Here is a 14,411-nt window from a genome sequence, read left to right as displayed (position 1 = left end):
TTGATAACAATCTGATTTATGTTGAAATTGAGAGCTTGTGGCTATGGCCAGGCAGATTATAAAATGAAATGTGGGCACGAGGTGCCGTGAGTAAATAATAAAGATATTTGGCACATGAATTATCCATGCAGTTGAGATATGAAATGTGGGCATGAATTGATGTGATAAAATGATAATGATATTTGGCACGTGAGTTATCCGTGCAGTTGTGATATGAAATGAGGGCACGAGGTGCCGGAGAAATATCATGATTTAATTATGAGCACGAGGTGTCGTGGAAACATGAAAAATGGGCTGAGACCCATGTTTACGAAAAATATGAAAATGGGCCGAGACCCGTATTTTTATGATTTTGAAATGAGGTGTCACATGGTGACATTTAATTGAAAGAATTATATTCAAAATATTTATTTGGAAGGATTTTTATTCAAAAAGAATTATATGAAAGAATTGTATTTGAAAGATATTTATTTTAAGAAAATTATGTTTGAAGATATTTATTGAAAGAATTTTATATTCGAAAGATGTTTATTTGAGGAAATTATATTTGGAAAAGAGTTTTATTCGTAAGAATTATGTGTGAAAGATATTTAATTGAAGAACTTGATTTAACTGGGTGTAAATGTATTTATCAATTGTTGAGCGATATTAATAGTGATTTTATTGTCTTACTGTGTACATCACTGGTTGTTTTATGTTGCCCTTATTGTTATTTATTTCCTATTATTTTGTATATTATATTGCATAGGTTATTAGACTAGTGAATGTCTTGACTGTACCCCGTCTCTACTCCACTGAGGTTAGTCTTGATACTTACTGGGTACCAACCGTGGTGTACTCATACTACACTTCTGTATATTTTTGTGCAGAGCCAGGTATTGGAGATATCGGACTTGAGCAGAGTTAAAGCAAGATCGTAAGGATTCAAGGTAGAGCTACTTAGTCGTCGTAGTCCCTTGGAGTCTATTCATTTCATTGTACTGTTAATTTATAATCAAACAGTATTATATATTCGGTCTTCGTGATCATTCCATTTATTCAGTTAGAGTTTGTGACTCAGTACTACCAGTATTGGTAGGTTGTATATTGTAATTATTTCCGTTGTTAGTTTCAAAAACAAAATGGCTTCAAAAGGTAATTGAAATCGGCTTACCTATTCTTAGAGAATAGGTGCCATCACGACGCCTTTGATGGGATTTTGGGTCGTGACAGTCTCTTCGGTGTATTTTTCAATTTTTGTGAAAGAAGATATAGGATATTTTTTAGGGTTGAGGGATTTGGGCTTGGATTTAGAAAATTGGGTTGGGTCCATGTCATGTTGGGTTTAAATTTGGGCCAAAAAGACTAAAAATAATATAATAAAAATTACTCTTAATTAATTAAAATAAACTACTAAAATAAAACTAAATATTAAAAGTGAAACTATTTTTGTATTTTCAAATGTTATAATAAAATAAAATAAAAGTAGAGAAAATAGGCTAAAGTCATGGCAAAATTAAAATACTATAAACATAAATATACTAATTGACCTTAGACTAAAGATGAAAATATTTTTGTGTTTTTTAAATTGTAATTTGAAGTAAAAATTGACTAAAACTCCATAAAAATTAAAGTTAAGTTAAATAAATATTTTAAACACTAAAAATAGCTCAAAAGGTGACGGGTCAAAAATTACGTGCTTACAATCTGTAATATCTCGCTTCATATTATTCCACCAATAAACATCCCTCAAATCATGATACATTTTGGTAGAACCTGGATGCATTGAATATCTGGAGCTATGAGCTTCTACCATAATTGCCCTTCGAAGATCTTCTACATTAGGCACGCATAAGCGGCTATCAAGTCTCATCACACCATTCTCATCAAGTGCAAAATTCTCAATCTTGCTACTGAGGACACCTTCCTTGAGCTTAAGCAAGCTAGGGTCATCAAATTGTTTGTCTTTAACTTGATCTACTAAAGTAGACTTAGAACCCATACTTGCTATCAACCTTCCACCATACTTCTCATCGAGACAAACCCATTGGCTAACTATTTGTTGGGCTTCCTTAACAATTGGACGTTCGACCACACACAACCTGGTCAAACTCTCCATGGATCTTCTGCTCAGAGCATCAGCAACCACATTCGCTTTGCCGGGATGGTAAAGGATATTACAATCATAATCTTTAAGAAACTCCAACCACCTGCGTTGTCTCAAATTCAACTCTTTTTGCCTTAATATATACTGCAAACTTTTGTGATCTGTATAAATGTCACATTGCTCTCCATAAAGGTAGTGGCGCCATATTTTTAGACAAAACATAATCGCTGCTAGCTCAAGATCGTGGGTAGGATAATTTCTCTCATGGTTCTTTAACTGCCTAGAAGCATAAGCAATTACCTTATCATTCTGCATAAGAACACATCATAATCCTACTCTGAAAGCATTACAATAGATCACAAATTTACCTGTAGGGGTAGGTAGCGTCAGGATTGGGGTTGTAGTCAACCTGTTCTTGAGTTCTTAAAAACTTTTCTCACAAGCTTCAGACCATTGGAACTTCACATTTTTCTGAGTTAACTTTGTTAACGGGCCAGCTACTGAAGAGAACCCTTCAACAAAACGACAGTAGTAACCTGCGAACTGTAGAAAATTACGAATCTCTGTAGGGGCCGTCGGCCTAGGCCAACTCTTAGCTGCTTTTATTTTCTGTGGGTCTACTCTAATGCCTTGTTTCGAGACCATGTGTCCCAAAAATATAACTGTATCGGGCCAAAATTCACATTTGGAAAATTTGCCATAAAACTGACGGTCCTTGAGTATTTGAAGAATTGTTCTTAAGTGATTCTCATGCTCTTTATGGCTACGGGAATATACCAAAATATTATCGATAAATACTATGACAAAGGTATATAAGAAAGGCTTGAAGACTCTGTTCATTAAGTCAATAAAAGTTGTTGGTGCATTGGTCAACCCAAAGGACATCACTAAAAATTCATAGTGACCGTACCGAGTCCTGAAAGCTGTTTTCGGGATGTCTACTTCTCTAATTTTTAACTGATAGTATCCCGATCTCAGATCTATTTTTGAGAAATATCCGGCACCCTACAACTGATCAAATAAGTCATCTATCCTGGGCAGTGGATATTTATTTTTGATAATAACCTTATTTAGCAGGCGGTAATCTATACACATCCGTAGGGAACCATCTTTTTCTTCACGAACAACACTGGAGCACCCTAGGGTGAAACACTAGGTCGAATAAAACCCTTATCTAAGAGATCTTGTAACTGCTTCTTGAGTTCATTTAGCTCAGATGGAGCCATTATGTAAGGAGGAATCGAGATTGGTTGAGTTCCTGGCAATGTGTCTATGCCAAACTCAATCTCCCTATCTGGTGGTATCCGTGAGAGATCATCCGGGAACATGTCTGAAAACTCTTTCACAATCGGTACCGATTCAATCACTGGGGAGCCAACTTTCATATCCCACACATGTGCTAGATACGCCAAACACCCGCTGCTCACTAGTTTTCTAGCCTTAAGGTAAGAAATAAACTTACCCACAGGCATACCCACTTCACCTCTATTTATAATTGGATCATCCCTAATAAATGAGAATTTAACTGTCTTTGTGTGGCAATCAACTGTAGCATGACAAGAAGATAACTAGTCCATGCCAACTATGAGGTCAAAGTCTACCATATCTAACAAGTTCAAATCGGCTAATGTTTCTCAGCCCTGAATTGTGATGATACAGTTTCTGAATATATACTCAACTTTAACAGATTCCCCTATAGGTGTGGAAACCTCAAACGGAACCCCTAATTTTTCTGGTGCTTTTCCAAGCTCGACAAAAAAATAAGGAGACACATAGGAGAAAGTTGAACCAGGATCAACTAATACATAAGCAAGGCGACCACAAACCGAGAGAATACCTGTAATAACTCTGTTAGACGCCTCACCATTCTGCATGTCTAGAACTACATAGAATTTGGCTGGTCCGCCTCCTCCCTGAGCTCCACCTCTATTGGCACCACGCCCAGTCTGAGTATTAGATGCCCGAACTGGAGAAGGTGCAACTATAGAATTACCCATGGATGTTGCCTGTCTGGTTGGAGTTTTCCCCGGAGCTTGTCCAAGTAGTGGACAATCTCTCTTAATATGACCCGGATCATGGCAGTGAAAACAACCTTTCTGACCCAAAAGGTATTTCCCTGGATATCTTTTGCTGCACGAAGGACATGTAGGATAGGAGAACCGAGGTTGGCCCTGACTAGTTGAACTTTGCCCCTGAGGGGCCTGACCTTTACTCTGTTGGCCATGTTTGAGTGAAGCTGGATAAGGAGATGAGTGAGTCGTTGATTGAATGTGAGCTGAATGATTCATGTTCTTACACCCAACTGAAAATCCACTATAAATACCTATTATTCTAGCCTTCTTAACGTTATCTCTAGCTTCCCTGGCGATTTTATCAAAAGCCACCTTACGCGTGGCGATATTGACAACCTGAAGATAAGTCTTGTCATCCTGATGTGAAGTCATATCTTTTGCCATATGTGGACTCAAGCCTTTAATGAACCTTCTCACTTTTTATCTCTCTGTCAGTATCAAATTAGGTGCATACTCTGCCAATTTTGTAAATTCCATATCATATTCAGTCACTAACATGGTACCCTATTTAAGATGTTCGAACTGACGTCAGAGCTCATACATCCGACTGCTAGGCAAAAACTTGGCCCTGAAAGCTTCTTTGAACTGGGGCCAAGTAAATGGCGGTAATGTAGAATATCTGGCCTTCTTGTAACCTCTCCACCATTGTCCTACTGCACCCTTCAATCGAAACCTAATCAACTCTGTGGCTTGTGTTTCAAGACAACCCAAAGAAATAAACATTTCCTCTATCTCTTCCAAAAATAACATTGGTTCATTTGGTTTATCGGTACTATTATAAGTAGGAGGGTTTAATCTCAGAAAGGCATGTGGATTAATTTTTTCTATTGGTAACTGCACTGCCTGGGCAATATTTGCAGGGACAACTGATGGTAATACCTAGAGTGGAGCTTGAAAATCATCTCCTATAACCTCTTCATCTGAATCATGAGGGTCCTGAGGAGGAGCATGAACAGGTGCAGCCCGACCACTAGTCGGAGGCGCTAGGGACTCCATAAAGTCCAAAATTCTATCAATTCGATTATCCTGGTGATGTAGTAGTACATGATCATTAACAACCTACTGAGGTGGAGCTTGTGTTTGTATTGTGGCCCTACCACGAACCCGATTACCTCTGGCATTTCCACCTCTACCTCTAATATTTTGAACTATACCTCTGCCACGTCCTCTAACTACAGCTGGTGCTATTAGTGCGGCTTGCACCTCTGGTGCTGCTTCTTGATGATTTGCAACTGGTATCTCAACATTGTTAGCAGCAGAGGATGAAGTTGATCTTATTCTAACCATCTTGTTTGTGCTGAAACGAGAGATAAATGGGTGTTAGAATTCTGAAACGTTTAGCTCTAACGCACGATATACGAATCAAAGGAGAGAAAGAAAAAAAAATTCCTAACATGTCCTACAGCCTCCCAAATATAAGTATGGTGTACAACATATGCATTTTTGAGACTCTGCTAGACACAGCTCATGACTCCCTAGAACTCCGTAAACCTGGCTGCTCTGATACCAACTTGTCACGCCCCCAAACTGGGGTGGGACGTGATTGACACTCAACCCTTACCACTCGTTGAGTGAACCCTGTACTATTTGTATCAAAGTTCAAGTTCAATAACAAAGAAACTAACATGCTTAAATATTAATTCTAATTAAATTACAGTTCTTAAACTGACTGATAAATATAATAAATAAAGAATAAATCCCAAATATATTTTAATACTAACCCACTAACAAGTCATGAGCTTCTATAATCTGAAAAATAAAAAAAATACATAGCATACGGGGGCATCCCCCGAAAATAAAATAAACATAAAAAAATAAAAGTTATAAATAATAGTCTAAAAAGGGTCCGCTACCGCTGGAATGAATCAACGAAGTCTGTAAACTGAATCTAGAATATCTCCTCTAGTCAAGTGCCCCGTTACCTGCGTCCTGAATACATGCCACACGACGTAGCAGGCCCAAACGGGCTAAGTACCACCAAAGGATACCCAGTAAGTCTCATAGGCTACCTCCTAAAATGGCGGAGCGAGACCTTCTGCAAAATATAAGAAAGAAAAGGGATATACGAAAAATCATACAAATCATATAAAATTTTACAACCAAGTAATAATCTGAAAACTGAAACTGTAATCTAAAACTGAAACTTAACATAGAAATTGAGCCCATAACTGATATCTGAAATAGAATCTAAGTTATATATATTTTAAGATATAACTTCGCATAATTGCCCTACGTAAGTGAGCATCTGGGAACACATACGGGGGAGTGTCGGCCTATCTCCCCAACAAACAGCTGGCACCTGCGAGCGTGGGTTAGGTAACCCTGACATCATGACACTCACGCTGGAGGAGGTTGGCCACTTCTCCCTACTGAATGCGAATATCACAATTAAAGGCACATAATAATTGGTAATACACATAAGCATGTATTCATGTCACATATAATGTCGTACTGAATAAGAATAAGTGAACTGAGCATTGGGTCACGAGAAAATATGACTTAGCTTTAGCTAACATATGGAGCACAAGGGTTATAATGGAATTCCCTACCAGGAAAGTAAACCTCAACTCACCTTAAAACTTTAGCTGCAATTCGTCTCTTCAAGTTTTTCGAGTATTCAACAACGCGAAATCTACAATAATAGGCTTAACCATGTCAATTCATAAACTATTAAGTCTTACTTGTTGTTACTTAGCTATAAATCTTGAAACTCCTACCTCACTGATTTAAGTAAAGTTTTCAACTAAATATTTTCATTCTTCTACAAAGGTATATAGATGACGAGGCCATGAATTCAAGTAAACTGATTTTACAAAAAGATAAAGTGACCTCGTTATAAATCCTTGGTTCTAGACCCATAATATCAATTATATATTCTATAATTAAATACTATATATGGAAGGATCTCTCACTTAACTTTGGCACTAACTAAAAGATAAACTTTTATCATATGGGCATTCCAAGAAAACTTCTCTGCCATGACTAGAAAATATGAACCTCAAAATCTATGTCAATTTATTTCAATGAATACTTAAATTTACGTATAAAAATAATTTCATAGAATGAAAACTTGAGGGTTTTGACTAAATTTTTATCTAGCGATAATAACCATAGGAAATTTAGAAGAATTGAATACCTTGGTTTCGAGAATGGCGAATTGTTAAACCTTGAATTTTTTTATTGCTTTCTACGTTCTCTGTATTTCCTTACTCCTAAAGCAATTAAATTACTTTGATTTTCTTGCTAAAACCTCATTTTCCCTCTTTACTTTTTCAGACAAAGACTTTTACCAACCCTTCTTATGAAAAAAAAAACTTTTACCCTCTCTAATTTCCTTAGGCTTCGGTCCCACTAAGTCTCTTTTTACTTTTTAATCATTGTAATTGCTACTTGCTATTATTAAGCAATATGTATTTAAAAGCTAGCAAAATGGGGCATTACAGGGATAAGGTGGGATAAGGTAGGATTAAGGTGAGTGTGGCCCCCATGGATGACAAGCTGCGAGAAGAAAAGCTCAGATAGTTCGGGTACATTCAGAGGAGAAGCCCAGATGCCCCGGTAAGGAGGTGTGAGCGACTGGCTTTGGTGGGTACGAGGAGAGGTAGAGGGCGGCCTAAGAAGTATTTGGGAGAGGTGATTAGGCAGGACATGACGTAGCTTCAGATTACCGAGGGCATGACCCTAGATAGGAAGTTGTGGAGGTCGAGCATTAAGGTTGTAGGTTAGGAGGTAGTTTTGCATATTTCTACGTCGCACCAGAGTGAGGCTAGTCTTATAGGATTTTGTCTAAAAGTGCTAGTGGTTAATGTTGCATTTATACTATTCTTTCGTTTCTCATAGTGTCGGGTCTTATCTACTGGTCATTGTTTTGCTTTTCATCTATTTTCTGGTTCTTGTGATGCAGTTATATTTTCTATAATTTTTGTTGATGGTACTGATATATTGCCTCTTTTCGTCTTTTTAAGCCGACAATCTATCAAAAGTAGCCTCTCTGCCCCCTCGAAGTAGGGTAAGGTCTTCGTCCACACTACCTTCCCAGACCTCACTAGTGAGATTTTACTGGATCGTTGTTGTTGTTATTGTTATTGTAACCAAACATAATATAAACTTAGTCTCAGACTTAATTCTGGATATTTCATCTTATCCCACCTTATTCCATCAAACTTAGTATTAATTTATCCCACCTCTCAGGTGAGATAAATTAATCTAAGAATTATAATTTCGAAATAATTTAGTCTGCGTACCAAAAGATTTCTAGCATCTCACCCATATTAACTGTTAATAAAGTGCCTTCTTTTTCAGAGACATTAATTGAAAGTAAGATGCAAAGTCACAAAAAAAAATGGTGTTAAGAGGAGAAAATGAAGCACAAAATATATGTACTTGTGACCAATATCCTGCCCGGTAATCGTCCAATTTATGCAGCTATCTACAAGTCCCGTTACATATAATATTCCCTCTATCCCAAAATATGACACTTTTAGAATTCTGAAATTTAAACTTCTTAATTTTGATTATAAATTTATATACTTAAAAACTAAATAAAAAATATTATAAGTTACAATAACTAATAATCCAAAATATATAAAAAATTCGTGATCAAAGAATAATTCGTTTGATCTCGAAATTCGAAAAATATAAATAGATAGATAGGGGTGTAGCTAGCATGGGAGATATGAATTTAGATGAACCCACTAACTTTGATTAAATCTTATATTTGTGTTAAATAATTTATTAAAAATATAAAAATTATTAAATTAGAATTCAATAACTTCCCCTCTGTAAGGGGGGGGGGGTGGGGTGGGGTAAGTACTTTTATTTTTAGTGATAGTGCTCATATCACTCATCGGTCTGCAAACTTCACAGTATGCGATATCATTTTTGTCCATTACATAATTTTCAGTTCCCAAACTAATCTTTCTTCTTCTTCTTGTCCTTTTCACAAGCTCTCTGTATTTAGACTTTGACACCAAACTCTTCTGTCTCCCACTGATCAGTGATCTCGACTCACTGCACCTATGACGACTCCGAAGTTTCTATTCCTCTTCATCTTCCTTATTCACTTTGTAACTATGTCCTCACGTGCCGACCTCCCCGGCACGTGGGAACTCCTCGTCGCCGAAGCCGGAATTGCATCCATGCACACCGCCGTCACCCATTTCAACACCGTCGTCCTCCTCGACCGCACCGACATCGGCCCTTCCCGTAAACTCCTCCCTCCCCACCACTGCCGCGTGGACCCCAACGATCCCATTTTGAAAAAAGACTGCTACGCTCACTCTGTTCTACTCGATTTACAAACAAACTCAATTCGTCCTCTCATGATCCTCACCGACACGTGGTGCTCCTCCGGCCAATTTCTCCCCGACGGCACGCTTCTTCACACCGGCGGCGACCTTGACGGCTTCCGCAAATTCCGAAAATTCACACCTTGTGAACCTTCAAACTCTCTCTGCGATTGGGAAGAACTTCAAGATACTCAACTGTCACAAGGCAGATGGTATGCAACTAACCAAATACTACCAAACGGTGAAATCATAATTGTCGGTGGTCGTGCTGCTAATAGTGTTGAATTTTTCCCACCTAGAAAAGAAGGAGCTTTTGAATTCCCTTTCTTAACTCAAGCTGAAGACAATCAACATGATAATCTTTATCCTTATGTTCATTTACTACCCAATGGACATCTCTTCATTTTCGCTAACAATAAAGCTGTAATGTACGATTATAATACAAATAAAATACTAAAAGATTATCCAATACTAGAAGGTGGACCAAGAAATTACCCATCAGCAGGATCATCAGCAATGTTAGCGTTAACAGAGGATTATTCCTCTGCTATAATTGTAATTTGTGGTGGAGCTGAATTCGGAGCGTATTTACAAAGGAGTAGTGACACACCTGCTCATGAAAGTTGTGGTCGAATTGAAGCAACTGGAGAAAACCCAGTTTGGGAAATGGAAGATATGCCTTTTGCTAGAATTATGGGTGATATGGTAATGTTACCAACGGGTGATATTCTTATTATAAATGGAGCTCAAGCTGGAACTCAAGGTTTTGAAATGGCATCAAATCCATGTTTGAATCCTGTTTTGTATAGGCCAAGTGAGCCTTTAGGACTTCGTTTTATGACTTTGACGCCAGGAACAGTCCCAAGAATGTATCATTCAACGGCAAATTTACTGCCGGACGGTAGAATTTTGCTCGCCGGAAGTAACCCTCATTTTTTTTACAAGTTTGCTGCAGAATTTCCAACGGAGTTACGGATTGAAGCGTTTTCTCCGGAGTATTTATCGGCTGATAAAGCCAATATTCGACCAGTTTTGGTGGAGTCGCCGGAAAAGGTGAAGTACCGTGAGGATTTTGAGGTGGCGGTGACGGTGGAACTGCCGGTGGTTGGGATTGTGGAGGTGAATTTTGCGAGTGCTCCGTTTTCTACACATTCGTTTTCGCAAGGGCAAAGGCTTGTGAAATTGAGAGTAACCAGTGCTATTCCTGATGTTGCCGGAAAATATAAGATCGGATGTACGGCTCCGCTGGATGGGAGGGTGGCGCCGCCGGGGTATTACATGGTATTTGCAGTAAACCAAGGGGTGCCAAGTGTGGCACGATGGGTCCAGCTTGTGGTTTGAAACTTTTTCCACTTTTCTTTTCTTTTTTATTTTTATTAGTATATGATTTTCTCATTTGTTTTCTTTATTTAATTAATTCTGAATCCTCAAACATTTTAGATTCTGCAAGTCTAAATGAGACCGCAGAGTCTATCATTTTATTATCCTTTTCAAATAGGTTGGAAAGATAATGAAAAGCACAAGTACTTTTATGTTATTTTTTCCTTAAAAGCTTCCTACTAGTATCTTATTTTTCTAAAGTTTTCTTCTTTAAAAAGAAAAAAAAACAATTTTCTTCTTTATATTGTATTGAAAGCTTGGTGGTATTTATAACTCAGAAGTCAGACCAAACAAGAATTTAGATCTATTTTTCCTGAATAAAACTATAAAAAGAATATTTGTAAATCTTGGCAAGAATATTAAGAAAAAACTTGAAATACCCTCTAATAAATTATTTGTTTACTGTAATGTATGGTATATTAGGGAGAGTTTCATTTATCTTTTTCAATGAGGGCATTGGTGATGCTCTTTTAGAACTTTGTAACACAAGTGTAAATTATTAAATTCCGAAAGTTAATCAAATGAGGCCCTATTATGGTAAGTTAAACAATTGTAGTAGTATTAAGGTGATAAACTACCCAAATGAAACAATTTTTTTGGGGGGATATTTCCATTTGCAAAGGGACAAAAACCAAATAATACATGCATATGATAAACATTAGCTAACATTTGTGGGTCAGGATGGAATAATAGATAATCAATGGAACCCATTTCTTTTTAAAAGATAAATTGATGTCCTTTTTGGCCTTTTCCAGGAGAATTAATCTAAATAGTCGCTGATTTAATCGCTTAATTTAAAAATAATTAATAATTGTATAATATATGTATAGTCCATACATAATATGTATATATTTATATATAATTTATATATATACATATTAAAAAAGTAAACAGTAGATCCGATCCGACTGTCTATTTATGTAAAGATTACTTCCCATTATAGCCATGTCCATCTTGTGTTAGCAGGAAATTGATAGGCGGCTTTAGTGTTTTTTGTGAAGGACTAGTCACATGAGAGTGGCCATTGGGCCATTATCAAAACGTCCTACCTTTAGAAAGAAAGCATCTTTTGATGCGAACTTTTTTCGAAATAAAAATTCAATAGGAAAGCATCTAATCATCCAGTGTATTTTCAACCTTTAACTTCACTTTATCGTATACAACTTGAGATTCAAACCAATAATTGCTTTTGTTATACAGAAATCTACCCTTTTTATTTTTGTTATCCAGAAAATAAATTTATTGTAATCCTTTGACTCGTGTGTATTGGTCTTGTAAATGGCCAATTGAAACATATAAGACAATACTCCTTATGTCTTAGTTTATATGATACTTTACGCATTTCGAGATTTAAACCTTTTTAATTTTGGCCATATATTTGACATAAAATATGTTTAATTTTTAGAAATAAAATTTAAATATTTGAAAACTAAATAAAAAGAATTATAAGTCACAATAATTAATAATTTAAAATATTTAAAAGGTATATGAAAAATTTACGATCAAAATATAATTTGTTTTACTCTCGAAACCCAAAAACCTTCACATAAATTGGGACGAAAGAAGTATAAGAGTCCGGCATCAAAATAATCAAATTAAAACATAGACAGATCTAATCTTTATGTTTACTATTGAAATTATATTTTTTGACGAATCGAAGCAACAAATGACTGAATCTTAGTGAATTGTGATAGCAAGGTTACTCTGCTACTAATAACACTATGTAGTGTATTTATGTTGTCTAAAATTATGGGCTCAGAATTCAATATTAGTTACTTCTGAACTTATTGCAATTTTAAAATCGTGTAAAATATTATGGATTCAATTGAATTTATTGAACCCAAGTTACATATGAGTCAGATCTAATATGAGTCAGAACTAATTTTTATCCTGCAAATTATAAATTATTATAATACCTTATGTAATTTCAACAAACAAGACGGAGATAATCACATTTTACTTGAGTCTCATAGCTTCATGGACTTTCATAAAGTTAAAAGGGTATGAACTTTATTTAGCGTGGATTCTAAGTGAAAAATTAGTTGGAAATTATATAATAAAAGACAAAGAATACAAAGGTCGCTTTGTGGTCACTTTAAAAAACCTCTATGATGATGCCTTCTGTTTAAATGTGGAATCATTTCCGACTATTAAAGAACTAATTAAGCACAAGGTTGTACATTCCAAAAGTAAAAGATAAAATTGTATTATATTATATCCGGTTTAAATCTACCCCACCAATTTTGTTTCCATGTGAAAAAGACTACGTAGGGCTCCATTCCCCTCTAGACCTATTTTCTGGATTTTCATTTACTGTTTAGCCGTTTTAAAAATAATAGTTAATATATATATATTGTATATTATATATAAATAATATATAAAATTTATACATGTTTGTATCGACCGAATATCAATAATTTTAGCCGCGGGCTAAAAATAATTTTTGATCAATAGGTTACGGACCTTGCATCCACCCTTCTAAAAGGCCCAAAATTTTGTCATTCCCTTTCCAGCCAAACCAAGTATATTTTATTCATTTTATTAAATAATTAACCTAAATAACTGTGCGCTTAAACTATGAACAATCGGCATCCGTATAATATATGTTTAATCATATAAAGAAGTGTATACTAAGATAAGAAAAGTAAACAGAATCCAGTAACAAGCTGTATAAAGGTCCATAATTTATTTAGCTTTGATTTCCTTTCCCTTTTCCTATGCTTTTGTTTTCTTTGATAATATTAGTCATTATCAGATGGCTTTTACCATGTTTAGATTAATCCAACATCATGGATAACTTTTCCTCACTAGACAAATTTTATATAGCCATTACACGTATGTTTTGAAGATAAACTTGAGAAAATAAAAGCGAGCATTTTCTAACAATTTTAGCTTTTTCATTATATCTTCATGCAATTTACTATGGATCAGGTAGTAAAGAATATAATTTCAAATCTCATCGCTACCTTTTTGTAAAATAGAAAATGTGAGGGGACATGTTGAGAAAATATAGTTAAGGAAATAAAATTTCATCATCTAGAAAAGTTTAAACATTTAAAAGAGGTGGTATAATCTTTACCTTGGCTATCGAAGATTTTGGTCGTTTTCAATAGATTATTCTATTTTTTTAAAATAGCAATCCACCCATTGAACAAGTCTTACAAGCAATTGCGAAGGAGGTGCACTTGGTACTTTTGACCAAATCTTTGGTGCTAGCAAGTTGCAAAGTTGCTCTAATAAATAGATGTCTTATAATTCGTAATCTCGAATAAGAAACGGGGTCCTCTCATTTGCTAATGTACATAAATATAATTGTATACGAGTCGAAATAGATTTCGGCCTTTCTACGTTCGAGTGGCAAGAAATCAGAGTGTGATTTTGGGAGTGAGCTCCGAAGACAGTACAAACGAACCTCGAGTCCGAAGGCTGCACGAGGAGTCGGCTCGATAATCTTATCGAGCCCGTGACCAAATCGATCCGCAAGGCATTGCTTCGAGGTCGAAAATGCACCACGCCCATCCCGAAGGTCGAACTCAAGCCAAGACCGAAGGACTCGACCCAGTAACGAGTTCGAGCCAGTATCGA

At 36.0% G+C, this 14,411-nt stretch overlaps 2 protein-coding genes across 2 annotated transcripts; one reads left to right on the top strand and one right to left on the bottom strand.

The window, feature by feature from the left end:
• Positions 1–1,618: 1,618 nt before the first annotated feature.
• Positions 1,619–4,542, bottom strand: LOC138904557 (uncharacterized). Its single transcript, XM_070193062.1, has 3 exons — positions 3,744–4,542; positions 3,238–3,632; positions 1,619–2,395 (listed from the first exon to the last, which is right to left on the bottom strand). The coding sequence occupies exons 1-3, from the start codon at positions 4,540–4,542 to the stop codon at positions 1,619–1,621; spliced, it is 1,971 nt and encodes a 656-aa protein (XP_070049163.1).
• A 4,469-nt stretch (positions 4,543–9,011) lies between these two features.
• Positions 9,012–10,983, top strand: LOC104097984 (aldehyde oxidase GLOX). The gene has a single exon (XM_009604624.4). The coding sequence runs from the start codon at positions 9,177–9,179 to the stop codon at positions 10,785–10,787; it is 1,611 nt and encodes a 536-aa protein (XP_009602919.1). The 5' UTR covers positions 9,012–9,176; the 3' UTR covers positions 10,788–10,983.
• Positions 10,984–14,411: the final 3,428 nt, after the last annotated feature.

Source organism: Nicotiana tomentosiformis, chromosome 2, assembly GCF_000390325.3.
Source record: "Nicotiana tomentosiformis chromosome 2, ASM39032v3, whole genome shotgun sequence".
In the NCBI taxonomy this organism is placed as follows: domain Eukaryota; kingdom Viridiplantae; phylum Streptophyta; class Magnoliopsida; order Solanales; family Solanaceae; genus Nicotiana; species Nicotiana tomentosiformis.
This window is presented reverse-complemented; position numbering and strand designations above follow the sequence as displayed.